We start from the raw sequence: 19,662 nt of genomic DNA on the forward strand, positions 1-19,662 counted from the left end.
ACACAACCTCGTTAAGCGACAAACTCCCTAATATCAACGATGCGTGACTTTTTTTTCATAGGCTGAGCAGTATAACCATATACTGCGATGCGTGACTGAAGCAACAGTTGCCGTTATTCATCATATTGAAACCAAACGAGTCAAGGTTTACACGAATTTCGGTTTCGAACGGTGATGCTTAAAATTGCGAAACCACGTCCACTGTTGAGTCACATTGTTGAACCTCCCACGACATGTTCCTGTAGCCATAACATATTTGGGATCACCCCAGTTTGTTTCACAGACAGATTAAACACCCATGGGGGGTGTGGTTAGCGTCGGGGGTGGTTAATAATCTTTAAGGTGAAATAAACAGGGATGTTAATTTTTCAAGTTACCCATTTTATGTTATGGTAAACATCTCAACGAAACTGTCTATATACAGCTTAATAATAAAAAATAATTACAGCACTACAACACCACCAAGGTCTATTGTAAAACATACACTATATGCGATGCTAAATTAAGAAGTAAACAGCTCAGATAAATTACGAAGAGTGATAAGTAATACGTACTGTTAGTTAATCATGAATGACCAATACACTCCTACCTGGTGTGCCCCGGTAACGCCCACCACCAACAGCGAGCCCCACCCGTATCATAAAAACAAAACAGTAACGTCGCAACAATATGCATACCTTCAAAACTGTGCTATAATGTACAGCTAGGAATTTACTTTTGTAAGATCAAGTGTAACTTTTGTGTCGTTTTCGTAACAATGAGTGTACTGCTCTGGTGGGGAATGAGGTCATGAATGAGAAACCCCATCACGAACTCTCCTCTGTTAAACCTCCCCGTGGTGAAACTTCATCCATAACATTACGAAGTCTAAAGTTACTTAAGAATAGTATTATTATCATGCCACTGTACCACAACAAATAAAAATATAGACGCCGGGAGAATGTGTACAATATAACCAAGTAAATGGAACAACTATTCGAGTGGGCTGAGCCGAGTTGACGACCACAGGAATCTCGTGACAAAGCCCTCACTCCCTCCCTCCACCAATGGTTAAGTCAAGTTCAACAATAGACAATCACCTTTTCTCTTTACTACATAGCATAGTAATTATACTGCTAAACTAACAGAAAACTTCATAATGACTTCACTCCAAGTTTTTGCTTTTCAAGAGTTTCCCATTATGATTTGATATATTATCGCGTCAAACACAATATGCATTCTTGATTTGGTATAATAGTGATCACTAGTGAATATTTAACAAGACTTAGCGAATGTTGGGGGAGTGAAATATTGCAAATAGTTGAATCATAATAATCGCCTACATAAACAACCATTTTCCCCGAGTGTTCACCAGGCACTACAACCACCACAGAACCAAATATGCTTAAAACTGTATACATATATTCCTACCTAAAAGCACTGTCTTACTAGTTAGTTAAGTACACAATATTGTCATAGCTACGTAATACTGTAAATACATAATAATCTCAAACATTCATTGAAAACTATTAACACCACAAAATTTTAAGTGACAGGATAAAGGTAGAAATACACCAATAGACAAACAACATCTACTTTCCATTAGTTCCACTTTTTGTAAACTTCATCAACTTACCATCATGTCGTCGTACAATCGTTTCTTAACACTAAATCGAAAGCTCCCTCTGCAGCACCACTCACGGCGGACATAACCACACTGAACGCTCCCAACGAACTCTAACCAAACGCTCATGGAAGAGGTGTCAAGTCGTACCGGGAGGAAAATTTAATACTACTTTTCCCACAGCATCATAAACTTTATCTATACATTAAAGTTATAACTTATAGTTTAATATATGAGGAAATGATTATTTAAAGGTGAAGATCCGACAGATATCGCAAAACTTATCGAACAAAGCTGAAAATAGCTGCAGTCAATATCGGGACTAAGCTGAGTTGCCAAGTGCTCACGTCAACAAAGGGGGAACTATACAATATAATACCTGGTTTTTACGGGATTGTTTTACTCCTATACTACAGACTATTAAAAATAAAACCAAACCAAATACTTCTATCATTTAGCTATATGAAACACGAAAGCTTAACGAAAAATAAGGAAATAAAGACGAAAGATAGAAACTTACAGAGAGAAAGGAATCATCACTGCTTCCTCATTACAGAACCAACCAACGATTTTACTTTTGTTTATTTTACACCGGAAAGAAGACGATACGGGACATGATAGTTACCACACTAGTGCAAGCAATAAAGCAACTTATTAATGATGATAAAAGCAAAAGACTAACAACAACCAACAATTAAATTAAACTGGTGCCAATGGCTTATGTGAAATCCTATAAATTATATGTTTTCTCTGCTATAAAGACAAAATGAAAAATAGTTTAATATATATATTTTACGTTAAAATTAGTACAGACAAAAAAAAAAGTCAATCGCTTGATGTTTAACTTGAGATATAGAACAGCGAGTCAACAATGCACGATAGCTCAGTACCATGCAGCCAAGATCTTGACAATATTTTAACATGACTCACGCTGGACGTCAAAGAGGTAAGAGGAGGGATACATTATAAGAAGAACAAGAAGAAGAGGAAGATGAAGGAGAGGTGGTTGTTGGTAGTTAAGGCTGGCGAGGGTGACAACGTCTGTCTCTCACGAAAAATGGGAAGGGGGAGCTGGGAGATGAATGTAAGGAAAACCAAAGGAAAACGCGGGGTGTAAGTAGAGCAGGAAGATGTGTTTTAAATAGAGGAAAAGATAAATCAAGATAAAATAAGGGATAACGAAAGAAGCAGGGGAACGAGGCAGAAATAAACAGATTGAATACACACACACACACAGACACCTGAAGAAGCCACTGCAATACACACACATGATCACTAACACGCGAAGCTGAGAACGAAGAAAACAAGAAAACAAAAACAACAAATACTCAAGAACTCAAACAAGAACCAAGAAATAAACTACTAAGTCGATAATTCTCTTAAATATTAAATGGTTGTGTGGTAGAGTTGTTTATGAGTTAGATCATTGTATTCAGGTCATAATGTGTTGTAGTGTTATTCAGTTTCTCATAAGGTGGTAGTGGTTATGGGGATCTTGGTGTGTGTGTGAAACCTTACAAAGTTAAGATACAACTACATTCTTGTTTGTGTCTACTTTCTTCATTCTGTCTTCTTTCTCTTCCTTATTTCTCTCTCTTCTTTTCGTCCTTCCTCCTCTCTCATTCTCTCTCTTCCGTTCTTCCTCCTCTCTTTCTATCCCTTCCTCTTCTTTCTTTCTCTCTCTCTCTCTCCTCTTAACTGATGTCTCTTCTCTGATCGTGTTTTATTTTTCTTGTTCTTCTTATCTCTCCTCTTATCTTCTCTCCTCTTAGACACCTCTACCCTTCCTTCCTCTGACCCTCCCCGTCTTCCTCATTCTCTCCTCTTCTTCCTGTTTCCTCATTCCTTCCCTCTTCCCTTCCTTTGTTGCCCCTCCTCACTGTTCTTCCTCGCCTTTTCCTCCCTTCTCTCCCCCACCTTCTACACCCCTGTCTCCCTCCCTCTTCTCTTCCTTTAGGTGAAATAAGCTGGAGTGGAGATTCTTCAGCTTATCTGTCTATTTGATACAGCTTAGCCCAAAAAATCTATTATAAGCTTATTTTCAGTCAAGTTTCGTATTTCGTTATGAATTATTTTCTCATTATTACTTAAACAAGAAAATATATCACAGTTGTTTACATTATTCTACCGTCGAAGATTTACTGGTCTATTTGTTTTGTAAGGGAAAAAATAGCGATTTACCCGAAGGCAGTGTTATTAGCGTTGACGTCACCAGTTTATTAGCGACGACGTCACCATTGTTATAATACTTCAGCAACACGTCATAACTACGTGTTAATTATCGTTCAGCTACACTACTTCACTTTGACCTGTTAAACTAAGGGCGTGGTTGTGTATGTGTGTTTAAGGTGTGGCTATGAAGGAGTTGTGTGATTTTGCGTGTGGGTGTTGTGTGTGTGTGTGTGTGTAATAAGTGTATTGATGGTTGTGAATGGTTGTAGACGTAGTATAATAGTCGTGGTTAACTGTAGAAGTAATGTGATAGTCATAGTAAATTAATAGTAGTAGTAGTTGTAGTTGTAGTATATTTAGGTAATACAATTGTGGCGAAAGTGTGGCTATAATGGGAGGTTGGAGGCCACGTTAATAACATTGTAGTAGTAATAGTAGTAGTAATCGTAGTAGACACCAACAGACTAAATAATATCACTCATGTAGATTACCAAGACCTTATAGATAAACGTGAATAAATATGAGTAAGTAATGACCGCTTATGGTATAATAAGACAACAGGAAGTAGCAACAGTTAAACGGGTCGTATCTGGGTCAATGAACAGGAAGAAGATAAACCAACAGGAAGGAATATACCCGCATTTATACACAGATAAATAAATGTATATATAAACACGAGATAGATGGATTATTATTATTACCAGTAAGTTTGATAGGGTCCCAATTACTGTGGTACGTCCGTTGTGTATTATCAGTTCACGACAATGTTTAATATAATTCACGTCAGCTGTGTCGTGCCACCCTCTTAGACTGCCAAAAGACGAAAGGAAACACAGGCAATAATAAAAATAATAATAATAATAATAATAATAATAATAATAATAATAATAATAATAAAACGGCAAAGCGGTTACACTGACGTCACAAAACATACGTGCTTAAATTTACATTCAAGAACATAAGAACATAAGAATGGAGGAAACTGCAGCGGGCCTATTGGCCCATATTGGGCAGTCCCGTTTACACCCAACCCCTATTGCTCATATAAGCATCCAACCTATGTTTGAAGCTATCCGGCGTATTCGAGTTAATGATGATATTTGGTAACTTGTTCCATTAATCCACTACTCTGTTTCCAAACCAATGTTTACCTACTTCACGCCTAAATCTAAATTTGTCTAATTTAAAACATTGTTACGAGTTCGCTCCTGGTTGGATAGTTTGAGTACCTTTGTAATGTCCCCTTTGTTTAGCCCTGACTTCCACTTATACACCTCTATCAGGTCGCCCCTCACTCTACGTCTCTCGAGGGAGTGCAAATTAAGATGGTTTAACCTGTCTCTATACTCAAGGTTCCTAATGCCCGGGATTAGTCTTGTCATTCTCCTCTGAATTCTTTCCAATGATTCTATATCCATTCTGTAATACGGTGACCAGAACTGAACTGCGTAATCCAGGTGTGGTCTCACAAGCCCAAGATACAGTTTTAAGATGACCTCGCTAGTCTCGTAACTAACACTCCTTTGTATGAACCCAAGTACTTTATTAGCCTTGTTACGAGCAAAAACACATTGTTTACTTGGCTTAAGGTTCCTACTTATCATTACTCCTAAATCTCTCTCGCAGTCAGAGTCCTTACAGCCCAACATAAAAGTGATAAGGAGGAGGCTCCCACAGTCTGTTTTTCCCACACTATAATAATTGTTTCCCATTTTAGTATCGTCGACGTAGATTAATGGTTCACATACCTTAATCACTCCATTGGGTGCTAGCAAAAGTTGTCTTTGACTCGCCCGAAGTCACGCTTGAGCACCAAGGCTGTTACCATCAGCTGATCATGGAAAACCTCTCAATAGGGAATATTTTCAACAAATCGGTTAATTTATTGGTGATTGTTGCTAAATATTAATCAAACGCCACCTGCTTCTATTCATGATGTTAGAAATTTATAATATGGTTAATATCACATAATATGGGAGATATAGCCTTTCAGTGAACTTGCAATTATATTCTCGGACTTGCAAGTTTCCCAGTTATTTACTTGTTTAAACAGTAACACACAGATAGCTTCCTAAAGGGCAAATAAATTTCACAGAAACTTTATGGCAATTAAGTAGGGTGTGTAATAATCAGTAAGAAATAATAAATGAATGTATATTTATGAGTCTTCAACACAAATTTAACCTTATTTCGGATACATCAATAAATATTGCATCATTATGAAATAAATCTATAAATAATCGTCATTAAAACATAATTAGTGTACAAAAAATAACCTCGACGCAAGGCAAACTTCAAGTAGTTATGACAGTATTAGAGAACGTGGGTGGGCCTTAAGGCAGTCAGCTGTTTTTTGTTAACCTTCAGGCAACAGAAAACATTCAGGGGTAAAAGTCAATGATATCTAATTAGATGTCTTCTCGCCGGGGGATAATTTATACGGGAAGAGCCTGATTATAACAAATTATCATTCGTATTACCATAAAACAACGTGATAAACTATGATGCTTCGTGGCAGCAAATAAAAACTTTCATTACTGTATTTTGAATGATGTCCACTATGTATGCGTGTTTGGTATGTGATTATACACGTGTTTGAGTGTTTGTATAAGTTTGTTCACCTGCTGAAGTGTGTTTGCATTTGTATGTGTTTATATTCATAGCTATGTGTTTGTGTCTGCGTTTGCTTGTGTATGTTTATGTTTATTAAGTGCATACAACCATGCGCCTCAGTGTGTGTGTGTGTGTGTCCAGACCTCCGCTAATGGTGACTGGTTGGCCCAGGTGACACGACAGTTGATTGGGCAAGGTGCCAGCAGAGACCCTCCTTCCCCCTCCCCCTCCCCGCTACAGCCTTCCCACAAGTCACGTATAGGGCTTGGATCTGCATCACACAAATTTCCATACATACATACATACATACATACATACATACATACATACAATTACATAGATACAAACTTATGGACATGCACACATTTATACGGTATTACGGTTTACATATTTCACATGCAGGCACATGTATGCTTGTTTGTCAGTACATGCACACCTCTTCAAACATAGATATTCTTACATAAATACACGAACGAGTAGGTTAGGTGTCACGATTCAGGTTTGGTTAAGTAAGGCAAGTTTTGTACGGCGAGTTTTTTTACCTACCCGTGTTTGTGTTTACACGAATGTCCTTATTTACAGACAATGATTCATAGATCATACTGTATTAAGTAAACACAAAACACGAAAAAATCGGTGAGGGGAATTGAAGTGCGAAACATACAGATTAAACAGGAAAGGGATAAAAAGGAAACGCGAATCAGGACGGGAGAGAGAGCGAGAGTAGGAAACGCAAGAGCTGTTGACATTGACGAGCTGGGAAGGATACAGCCGACATGAGCATGCCCTTGGACCTCCTGCACAATGTTAGACACTAATAATTTCCTCGTGCGTTATCTCCGCACGTCGAGGGCCGCAGCAACTCACACCAGGACACCTCCAACCAGCCAAAGTGAGAGCGGAAGGTGAAAGTCAGGAGTTCGATACCCCTCTACACCACGATGCCAGATTTTAAAATTCCCGCTGGGACGCTCTATTTATCCTCAGTTTAATAATGCTATATACATAAAATTTTAATAATGTAATATAAATATAAATTATACTTATATATAATGCAATGTATCTCGTATGTGTGAAATATATGAGGAAAACCAGAGTTCGACAGTACAATCGAACCTGGGAAGCTGAATTGTCAGTGTGAACCCGCGTGGAGAAAGTGTGTAGCCGACTAGGTGCGCTCCATGAGTCGCCGTGTTAGTGGCAAGCCCTCCTACGTACCCTTGAGAATCCTCCCTCCATAGCTCACCCAACACTATCTTATCAACATATTGACACAGCAGCATCTAACGCAGGAAGAGAAGGAAACTGTCACAGCTAGATATCGTTAGTCGTGGTAGAAAAGTAGGTCAGTAACATAACCTTCATATGACAACTGACATACAGGTTGACGTCTGGGGGTGTGTTAGTATACAATTATGTGTCTCAAAGCGCCACCTAGATGTAGCCAAGTTACCAACGTGTACAATGAGTTTATAATATCAAGGCAAGCAATGAGATGGTTAAGATCACATTGTGTAAACGAGGTAAACTTTACGCAACCTAATCTGCCCTCACTGAGACATAAAATTGATGCAACTGATAAATTTATAAACGGTCATATTTCAGCATCTTTTCTCAGTTTATGTAATTTCCAGGTTACATTTGATAAGGCTTCAGGCAAACTGTTTTGTTTGGTTTAACTGTGTAGTATTGTGATTGTTTCCATATATGTATAGTGTTGTAGGATCTACTTGCTACAGTATCATTGGGTATGACTTTGCTTGGGAGAGTGGTATCCCCGCATCCCCTGAGCAACGCTCTTGTGCATTATGCAGAAGACCCGACAGCAGCACCCTTATCCACTACCTCCTAAGATGTCCCCACACACAACGCTTCCGTGACGCCTGCTGGACCACCACTCCACGACCCCCTGACGGAGACACGATGATCCTCCCCATACTGGCCAGATATTATGTAAATAATATTGATTATGTGTTAAAGGAATATCCTTCCTTCCTTAGGCTTTAGTAAGCCCCTTTATAATATTTATACTGTATATACTTGTCACACTTGCCAGATGCTTCTGGTGTTATTGTACAGGGGTGCCTAGTGACAGCGCTAGGATCCCGCTTCCTCTATCAAGGAATAAACAATTGAAATTGCTACAGTATTGTTATTTATACATCTCGATTCTTCCTCCATGTATGACTGTCCTTGTATCTGTTGACAGTTAAAACATACTAGGGAAGGAGTCGGCAATATGGGAATTACTGTAAAAGTCCTCAGTAACTTAACCAAAACTAATCCAAATCTAACCAAACAAAAACAAATAATGTAAGTTAAAACACAACCAAATCAAATCTAAACCAAATACCACAACCTAACAAACTTATCTCCTACCCTCACCCCTTCAAAACGTAGCTCCTTGAACTAGAAAATGCTCCCCTGATTTTCAGAATGCTCCTTCGAACGAGATTGTACAATATATTTTCCACAAAGAAACAGAAAATGATTTATGATGGAGATAAATGATGTGGACAGCACGTGACAATGTAGGAAATTTGCGCATACTTATAAAATACACAAATTGCCTTTTCACGTATTTTACCCATTTTCCTTTTGTTGAAATACTTCACAAACTGACATCATAAAGCATCTAAAACAATATACAAGATAAACCATGTGCTTGTATAGCCGTATCTAACACCCAGATTAGTGAGACTCAGGGTATAAATTAAATACAAAATAATAAACGTTCCCTGATATAATGCGACTACGATAAAGATCCGTGTCTAGGAGCCTCGTCGCCTTACAAATAAAAATAATGGTTCTGTATCTAGTTAACTTGTATGGTTGCAGCTGCTACAGTAGTAAGACTTCCCGGCCTCTACCACTAATAGGTGATGGCCGAGGGGGACTTGCGAACCCCAGAAACCAAACCTAACCCAACCTGCTGCTTTTCATACGAGAATTCGAGTGCGGGTTCAAGGATTGGTTTCGCTTTGTACTGTTTATACCACGGAATATTTTATACTGTAAAAGGCTAGCGTTGACCATGTACATACCACAGTGCTGACAAAACCCCACATAAACCCACCAGACAGTTACTCAACATAACTCTAGATCGCTCAAGTTCTTTTTCATCCAAATATACTATCAAATATTGGTATTTTGTCTTACAATCGAATATCACTTAAGTCTAACGGGAGTACTGTGTAGTTTCCGGTGATGTAAAAAGAATATATCCCTGTATTCATTTCTCCTTTCACCTTTCCTTGGTATGCATTTGGGGAAACGGAAATTTACCAAAAAGGGAGGGGGGGGAATTGTAGGGAAGAAATATGTGAGAAATGGAAAGAATGCAAAAGAAATAGTCTGAAAATTATAAAGTATATAACCTGGCTTTAGTTTGTGTGAGTAACCCTGACGAATGTGTGGAATGACTGGTGGTAATAATTGTGTTAACTATGGTAAACTCATCTTGGTCGAGGGAGACAGAGCATGAAACTTACTCATCGTAACAATTAAAAACAAATCTACTTGATCATGAACTCGGCTCGAGGCTGTGAGACAAAAGTGTAAATACTAAAAATAAACATACGATTCAATGACCTTAATGATATAAGTAAATATTTTGGGGAGTGAAAAGTTGTTCAAGTTCACTAAGCTGTAAATAGGTCTAGTGCAGAACCGGTCAAGCTTCCTCCTTGTGAATTTGTGTAAGGAACTTGTTTCAAAATATCCCATGGTTGTGCTTCAAACACTCGCGAACAAGAGTGTTTATTATCACCTGTACAAGTAATGTAAATATGAGTCTTACTGTTAAACTAGGCGTGATAAATTTCGAAAAGTAACGTTTGAACTTTTAATAAGGTAACTGAAAGCTAGACATTTCGTGGATTTATTATACAGGAAAATGTCGTATATAATCTACTAAAGATCACTAGTGTAAAGTTATTATGATAAGGTCAACAGTGGAGGTGTTCAGTATAACCTTGGATTAGTCGGGAGCGTTGGCGACCTAAGAGGCTGGAGCAGGGAGGACACCCACGGCCCCCTTCTTGAATTGCACATAAAACCTCCTGAACCCTGGATTAGTTTCGGAAGTTAAATGAAGAAAAAAAACAGGTTTTGCCCCTCCTTTAAAATATCAGGTTGTGCTTTAATACAGTCACACTTTCCATGTTTCTCGTCGAAACTCCGATATATGTGAATTCTTGTCTGCATAATTTCGCTTTTGTATCTTTAACCTGTAAGTAGCGTCGCACTATTTTATTCCGGCTAATACCAGACGATTTTATTCAGCCGAGAGAAACCCTTACCACTCAATGGATTAAAACCTTTCGAAAATACACGTATACTTATTTATTGTCTTATTCTTAGGTTCCGGGTGCCCTCCCCCCCCCCAAAAAAGTGGAAAATGCATGAAACAAGTTAATTATACTGTAATCATCAGTTATGTGTACAGGTCTCCAGGCGTGATATACTGAATTTCGGAAATGCAAAACATTTCCGGCAATAACACTGTATTTATTAAACTAGATTATTGGCGCTGAAAGACCTTAGTTGTTGAAGCGAAGTAAGTTATACATTGCATCGTCAACAGAGAGGATAAGCCAGTGTCTAGACTTACGGGATTGTTGCTTGAGCTTCCTGCCAACTAATAGACACTTCATTACTTTATAGTGTGTATCGCAAAACACAGCCATCATTCAGAGTTTAATATTGAAGCGTAAACCAAAGTAAAATAAACTATCCAAAGCTAAGATCTGTAAGGTTACGGAAATACCTGAAGGTCTATTTTGGCCCTTCCAGTAATATTTTGAGAGAAAAATATCTGGCTAATCTCACGAGGTTTTCTCAGCAGTTACGATCAATGCATGAGGTTGGGCGAGCTGCGTGAAGGAGACAGCAATAGGGAACAGTTTCTTAAAGATTCGTAAGATTTTTTTATCTAAAGAATGACGAGTAAGTTCCTAGTCAAGACAGACACCGTATACATTCTCGTGCCATTTGATTGCCAATTTTGTGTCACTGTTTTGAGTGAGGCGGAAGCGTTCTCACTTACCAATTAGGGAGAAATTTAACTTAAGAATATTTAAGAATGAATCCAAGAGTACCATTCTAAGAACGAACCAATCAGACGAGTTTTCCTATCACCATATATTGTAAAATTGAACTTACGAATTTTTAAGAACTATTTATGTCGCAGATTGAAAACCCCCAATATGACACGTTCTTATTTTTGTTATAGGAAATTTAACATACGAAACTTTTCGAGTGTGGAGCCTTGAGTGTGAGTGTCACTGGGTAGTATGGTAACCCGTGCCCGTCCCACAACACAGTGCCAGGAGGTGTCTGCCAACGTGCCAACCGTTGGTACAGGACGGAGGTGGACGGGGTAAGTGCCTCATCTGGTATAAATAGTCCCTCCCTCCGTGCTTCCTCCCTATACCTCCCTCACTTTTCTCCCACCTTAACCTGTATTTACGACCTTCTTCCGTGTCATCTTCCCCTTTCTCCCTCCCACCTTTACTTCTTTCTCAATCACTCTTCTTTCCTCTTGTCCATATTCCCCTTTTATTTCCTAGTCCCCTCTCCTTTTTCTCCTCAGAAGGTAACTTTCCTCTCGTCCCCCATGTGCTACACACACACACACGCCGAACGTATTTTCGGACAGCAAGTTCATTGTGACATTCTTGGACTTGTCAACTTATCCCTCCTCCTATCTTATAATAACTGAAATACTACTTCTAATAATAATCTTCCATATCACGCAAACCCCCAGAGATCAGTTAAAGGCTCCTCTGCATAAAGGTGACGCGGACGACTTAACTAGGCTATAAAATTTATGAAAGGAAAGGGAGAGCCGCCATTCTGAATGATGGATATAATAATGTACAGTCATAGACGCTATAGTATGTAATCAGAGTCAGCAGAGGTTTACTATTTCCGAGAAGAGAGTGCTCTGTGTTTGCCATTGTTCGTATGCTTGCACTATTTATGTAAATTTTTTGTATAACTGCATCATCTATGTTCATTGTATACCTCCATCTATGTATACCTACACTGATTATGCACATTCTGAATTAATATAAACTTTTCATAATGATTTTACTGAATGAATATATATCTACCTACAAGACACTCACTTAACACGGGTGACATTTCCGTCCACTTGTCAATTCACTAGACGGCCTTTTACTTCGGTGTCTCTCTTCTCTTTGTCTGTAATAACATATATTTATCTTCGTGTCTTTGTTTATCTTATCTTTCAATCTTAAACAATTATCATATATTCCTGTCTATGACCTTCCTCACACCATATTTTCACAAAGACTCATTGGTATTAAAACACGCATATGTTTAGTTTCTGTAACATTAGAATTTTATATAATTTATATTACTGGTGGTATTCTTAAACTGAACGAGGAAAGTGTAAATAATTCCCGAGGAAGTACAAACGTTTTATTATCCAAATATAAAATTATAAACGTTATGTACCCGATGTTGTAGAATAAATCGGTCGTGGTTGAAGGACGGTATCTGTGGTCCTGTATTACGGAGAGTTTTCGTGAAATAGTAATGTTTCGTGTGATAAAATACTGTATTTTGATAAGGTAAAGTGACGATTTTTATGCGATTAAATATTTTGGTCGACTGGGGACAAGACTATAAGTATTTTTTGAGAATTTAATTGTTTTTGTCGGGTTGGAGGAGGGGGAGGAGGGGGGAGGGGGGGTTAATATGTATTTGTTTCCATTAAATACTATCACTTTTTGCTGTTGTTGATACACGTGAATAAGTGGTGTGTGAGGACAATGGTGTGAGTGAATTGGGACCGAGGTGATCTTGGTGTCTGGTGGTGGTGATCACCTCCTGGGGCTTCCTCGCCTTACAAGCGTCGGGTCACATGTCACGCTCACACGGGTAGGTTCCGGCACCCACCTCCCTCACCCCAACCTCACCCTTCCTCCCCCCTTCTCTGTATCGTCTTCCTTCATCCTACCTCGCTTTCCCTTCACCTCCTTCTGCTAGCCTGTCCCCTCCATCCCCTCCTCCGCTAGCCTACCCTCTCCGTCTTCTTCCTCCAATATCCTGCCCTGTCCATATCCTGCCCTCTTTGTCTCCCTCCTCCACTATCCTGCCCTGTCCACCTCCTTCCACTATCCTGCCCTCTTTGTCTCCTCCTCCACTATCCTTCCCTGTCCACCTCCTTCCACTATCCTGACCTCTCCGTCTCCTCCACTCCAATCCTGCCCTGTCCACCTTCCACTATCCTGCCTCTCCGTCTCCCCCTCCTCCACTATCCTGCCCTGTCCACCTCCTTCCACTATCCTGCCCTCTCCGTCCTCCTCCACTATCCTGCCCTGTCCACCTCCTTCCACTATCCTGCCCTCTGTCTCCCTCCACATCCCTGTCCACCTCCTTCCACTCATCCTGCCCTCCGTCTCCTCCTATCCTGCCCTGTCCACCTCCTTCCACTACCTCCACTATCCTGCCCTGTCCACCTCCTTCCACTATCCTGCCCTCTTCGTCTCCATCCTCCACTATCCTGCCCTGTCCACCTCCTTCCACTATCCTGACCTCTCCGTCTCCCTCCACTAACTGCCCTGTCCACCTTCCACTATCCTACCCTCTCCGTCTCCTTCCTCCACTATCCTGCCCTGTCCACCTCCTTCCACTATCCTGACCTCTCCGTCTCCCTCCACTAACTGCCCTGTCCACTCCCCCCTTACTTCATCTCTGTTCTTATTTTGCATTTCTTTCTTTCTTTGTGTTTCTAATTTATTCTGTTAGTTTCTTTAATTTCTTCCTTTTATTTTTCCCACTTTCCTTTGCATTCTCTCTCCCTCTCTCTCTCTCGTAGTCTCCTGCCTTTCCATGTGGCTGTAAGAGCTGTATAATATCCACTGCCTTCCAAATTTCTCGTCACCTCCTTGCACTCTTTCACTGTTTCTTATATTAAATGTAATTCTTGCACTCTCACCCATCCTATTTGTGTCTCCGTTACTTTTCTTCTTCGTCTTCTGTTTCGCCTTTTTCCCTCTCATTTCCTTCGGGCTTTTCTCTAACAAGTTACATCATTTCCTTGCTACCCTTCTTCTTCCATCCTAACCTAACCTAACCCCCTCCCCTTCTATTCCCTCATACCCATTCTTCCACCCTCTCCCTACTTCCTCGTCTTCACAACCTTAATCCTTCCCTCAACTTTCTCCTACTTCCTTGTCTAGCCTATACCTCCGTCCTGCCCATCACTTTCACCTCCTACTCCTCCTCCTCCTCCTCCTCCACCCGTGTAACACTTTCATGGTCGTCAAGTGACTCGGGCAGTACGTCTTTCTGTTGCTATCTGGAAAAGCTTTAGTTAATCGTCCCCCTCTCTCTCCCTCCCATCTCCCCTCCCGGAATGTCACTATCAGCTGGTAGGGCCACGTGTACGGTCGTCCTTGAACAAGTGGGCAAATGAGGAAGCCTTACGTGGGAGCGGGTCATGGGACATACTTCCTAGCCCCATTAGTCCCTGTTCACCTAGCAGTATTGTAGGTACCTGTTGTAAATCGAAAGTTGCGAATTCGTATTCAGGGACAAGTTGTTGGAGCTTCCAATAACTTGATGACATACACGATTGACTCGTCAAGCTTCTACGCCCTTGACTCTTCAGGCTTCTACGCCCTTAACTCATGAGACATAAAGGCAAGCATGAACTTAGCAAGCTTCCCTGTTGGGCACTGTAAACGCTTCTGCGCTTCACCTTACACAAGGATGTAGGGGGGTGCCTCCCCCCCCAAAAAAATAGTCTCTTTTGCCCCCTCCCTCTCCATCCCTTCTCTGGGTGGCGTGCCTCCGTGCTAGAGGGTAGAAAGTCCGTAACAGTATTAGCGCTATCGTAAAAGTGCGTTACTGTCGGCAGATAGCAGGTGAAAGTTATAGTGTCAGTAATTGCAGTTTCCGTCCCTGTGTCAATGTAAACCTGTATAACGATTATACTGACTACCTAACTAATGTTGTGGAGGGGTACGTCAGTCACGAGTGGTTGCTCGTTTTGGTGCTATTGGTGTGGTTTTAGCGTAGAAGTTTATTTTGACGAAGGTCAAGTGTGTTATAGACTCTGCCTTTCTGGTTAATCTCACATCAAATGGGCCACTGGTAATATTGACAGAAGGCTCCCCTTTGCCAATCTGGGTTCGCCAGTCATTCTCCTCACACATTTATGCAATTAAATGTATTTGACACCTGCTTCTCGCTGTAAAATGTTTTTATAGTGAAAGGAGAAATTCTAGACTGGCAAGGTTAAAAGAATCAGTTCAAGATGTCACTGACTGCTCATCGATTTGTTAATGCTGTCCAATATTCCAAGTTTAATAGCCCTACACTGTAGCAGGGTGGGTGCCACAAAGCATGAACCGCTAGCTAAATACAGTCTCTAACCAATAAGATTAGATTAAGAGTAAATATAAATTATCAACCATTCCTTGATCGTAAGCTTACTATGTGCAATATAAGTAAAGAGAGCAGATTTGTGTTGTACCGGCACTATCACCAGTCTCAAATGTTTTCAATAGGAACTGCTAAAAAGCCTACATCACTAAAAAAAAATACAGTACGTGCAATAAACTGCTGTCATCCTGAAATACTAAAACCAGCTAAACGATCTCAACTAAGATGAGCATTATAATGAACTTTTTTAATATGAAGTTTAAAGCATTACATTAAACTTTTATTTTTCATTGTGGTTCTGTAATTCATGTATATGTTTAATAATGTCTTTATATTTCAAGTTCTACAATTAAAAAATAAAAGTGACTGGAAACTTAAAACTGTTACTTTACACATAAGATATACTGTACAATAGAGACTCGAAGCATTAAAATTATATCCGTCTAATTGATTTTCGCATTTAGGTACAATGTCAGATTCACGAAAATATCCTACCGTCACTAACACAATAATGAATTCGTTACTATTTCATACTTTGCCAATTTTCGATTAATGAATAATGATACGCCAAGTCGTCTGTGGATGGTATAAGGTTTGTTAGTGGTAAACCAATTATGGTCCATTGTCGCGTAGGGTCATTTAAGTGATTTAACAACGTGTACATACCGTAAATGTCTAATTCTATCAATGCCTAAAAATATAAAGTAAGTTAACTAACGTATTCACGAATAACACACGAGGCTACCTTGCACATTGTCATTCAACAGTAACCAGAGAAAGTTGGATCAATACTCTTCAAAGCAGTATACTTGATTTATATCGAATTTAATCTAACACAATGTAAACTGATTATATCATTATGTTATGTCAGCCGTGGGAAGATTATTTATGGACACAATTCACCAGATTGATAAAAACGTGGACTATTGAGACTCGACTTCTCTCCTCAGTTCCACTCGGCTTTCTCCAGTAACTGGTTAACATTGACGTTGCAGTTTAAATAGTTTACACTTTCCAAAACCAGCATTAGCTGTTTTAACCCCCCTAATGTGTTATCTTAGTCTAACATATGATTGTCAATGCACGGTATTGCACGTGGCATTTCCCTCGTGTGTGTGTGGACTTACCCCGTCTGAATATGAATCGATCTGCATCTTGTTGCGGCTTTTTACGTTGGTGCTGCTAATTCGATTTCTCTTTCGTTACACCTTAGAATCGAGTCGAAATTCACATAGGATTTACTCCAGGAGGCAAGTCCGTAGGTAGGTACACATTAACAGACGAACACAGTACCAGCTTCACAGGGAGGGTATTAACAAGAGAGAGAGGTTGTGAGGGAGCAAGCCACCCAGATACCCAACAGAGCCTGTCTAGCCTGCCACTGAGCCAGAGAGAGCTATGGCCTCTGCCCAAACGACAGTACCTCGCCCTCACACCCCACCACACACACACACACACACCCCACCACACACACACACACACACACTCACACACCCCCCACCACACACACCCCACCACACACACACACACACACCTCACTTCAGTTTCAACTATTGGCACACACACACTCACGCCTCACCACAGAGATCTCACATTAGTAACTTAGAATACACACTGAAAGACCTTATTTATTGAAGGGAAGTAATACATTATAAACTATCAGACCTCGAGCTGTTGGAACGCGTCTCTGAACAGCTCGTTTACCTGTAAATGGTGTTCATTCTAGTACAAATTATTTATCATCCTGTTGTATATATGAAGTAACTTGATCAATATCTGAGAAATGAAAACAAAATTCGGTTAGTAACTGGACTGTAATTATATTCTAGATATCAAGGAAGGAGTTGAAGTAAACGTTAGATCTGTGGATACTCCGGTTTGAAATTTTATTTTATTTGCGTCTTGTTGCTTAATTAATGGGGTTTATTCTTTGTAATTTAACAGTTTGTAATCTTATGAGTGTCCAGTTGCTAACGATTGAACATTGAATGAAAATGGCGCTTACACAGGAGGAAGCTCGGTGTGTCATCTGGTTGGAAGAGAAGTATTTAACTTCCTTGACGAGAATTTCCCTGTCAGATGGATTGGACGTCATGGGACCGCTTCTTGGCTCCCACGGTCTCCATGATATTACGCTCTTAGATTTCCTGTGGGTGTACTTTAAAGATGATGTTTGCCTGACCCCAGTCTCTGACCTGGAGCTGGCGGACGCTCGCGCCACAAGGAGTCACATATTATCAGTTTTGAACTGACCATCACTAAGGTTCAAAACTAAGGTTCAAAACTGATATGTTACATAAATTTATTTGTCAATGGCCCAAGGTTAAAAATGCTTTCAAAACCTTTGATCTAGATGTATGATAGTATATATATATATATATATATTGATTGATTTTGTGTAATACATTTTCAAACGTGGAGTAGGACTTAGTGGACATGCTATATTACTACGCTTCAACAAGGTCTTTAAGTGTGTATCCTAGACAAAACTAAATAAAAATTAAGAGACCTAAAATCTTTGATCAGAATTGAGGGAGAAAGCGATAGTACACAGTATCTGATAATGGAGGGTAAAAACCCGACAATCCTCAGTTTTCTATGTGGCACAACTTTTTCTTAAGCATGGTATTGAAATGATAAGTATATTTTATAGAGAAACAAGTTTTGTCCTTCAGGGGCAAGTTTGCTTTCATTACTGTTAAGAGAAAGTGTAGACAACTAAAAAGGGAGGAGATGCAGTAAATAGTAGATAAACAGACAAATGAATATATCTTTGATGAATACTCGGTATCTATCGATCTGTAATACTTGAATGTCAACAAAATTAATAACAACTTGCTTATACTCACATGATTTATAAGAGCTACCAAATGATGCTCAGTGACCCTCCCTCACATCTGTAGTTCCTAAACATAAGAAAAAGTATACTCCCACAGCCTAGGTACACTATACCAGCACTGTCTTGGTATTACATAAGACACTATACTCCCACAGCCTAGGTACACTATACCAGCACTGTCTTGGTATTACATAAGACACTATACTCCCACAGCCTAGGTACACTATACCAGCACTGTCTTGGTATTACATAAGACACTATACTCCCACAGCCTAGGTACACTATACCAGCACTGCCTTGGTATTACATACCTGGTACACTATACCAGCACTCCACTATACAGCCTAGGTACACTATACCAGCACTGTCTTGGTAATACATAAGACACTATACTCCCACAGCCTAGGTACACTATACCAGCACTGTCTTGGTATTACATAAGACACTATACTCCCACAGCCTAGGTACACTATACCAGCACTGTCTTGGTATTACATAAGACACTACTATCCCACAGCCTAGGTACACTATACCAGCACCTTGGTATTACAGGTCCCACAGCCACTATACCAGCACTGTCTTGGTATTACATAAGACACTATACTCCCACAGCCTAGGTACACTATACCAGCACTGTCTTGGTATTACATAAGACACTATACTCCCACAGCCTAGGTACACTATACCAGCACTGTCTTGGTATTACATAAGACACTATACTCCCACAGCCTAGGTACACTATACCAGCACTGTCTTGGTATTACATAAGACACTATACTCCCACAGCCTAGGTACACTATACCAGCACTGTCTTGGTATTACATAAGACACTATACTCCCACAGCCTAGGTACACTATACCAGCACTGTCTTGGTATTACATAAGACACTATACTCCCACAGCCTAGGTACACTATACCAGCACTGTCTTGGTATTACATAAGACACTATACTCCCACAGCCTATGTACTGTATCCCTACATTGTCTCTCTTCATGCTGAACTGTATACAGGACC

At 39.9% G+C, this 19,662-nt stretch overlaps 1 protein-coding gene across 7 annotated transcripts in view; it reads right to left on the reverse strand.

Annotated features, from left to right (window-relative positions):
• The window catches only part of LOC121865701 (eukaryotic translation initiation factor 4E-binding protein Mextli-like), a 79,766-nt gene extending 62,577 nt beyond the window's left edge, over positions 1-17,189 (reverse strand). For 6 of the 7 annotated variants that reach the window (XM_042365225.1, XM_042365227.1, XM_042365228.1 and 3 more), the window contains exon 1: positions 1,616-1,736. In XM_042365225.1, coding sequence (XP_042221159.1) covers positions 1,616-1,732 — 117 coding nt within the window. In that variant the 5' untranslated portion in view covers positions 1,733-1,736. Of the gene's footprint in view, positions 1-1,615; positions 1,737-16,935 lie in introns of those variants that run through there. The other variant, XM_042365226.1, reaches the window with a different exon arrangement.
• Positions 17,190-19,662: the final 2,473 nt, after the last annotated feature.

This window comes from Homarus americanus, unplaced genomic scaffold (assembly GCF_018991925.1).
Source record: "Homarus americanus isolate GMGI-L3 unplaced genomic scaffold, GMGI_Hamer_2.0 scaffold34701, whole genome shotgun sequence".
NCBI classification, from domain to species: domain Eukaryota; kingdom Metazoa; phylum Arthropoda; class Malacostraca; order Decapoda; family Nephropidae; genus Homarus; species Homarus americanus.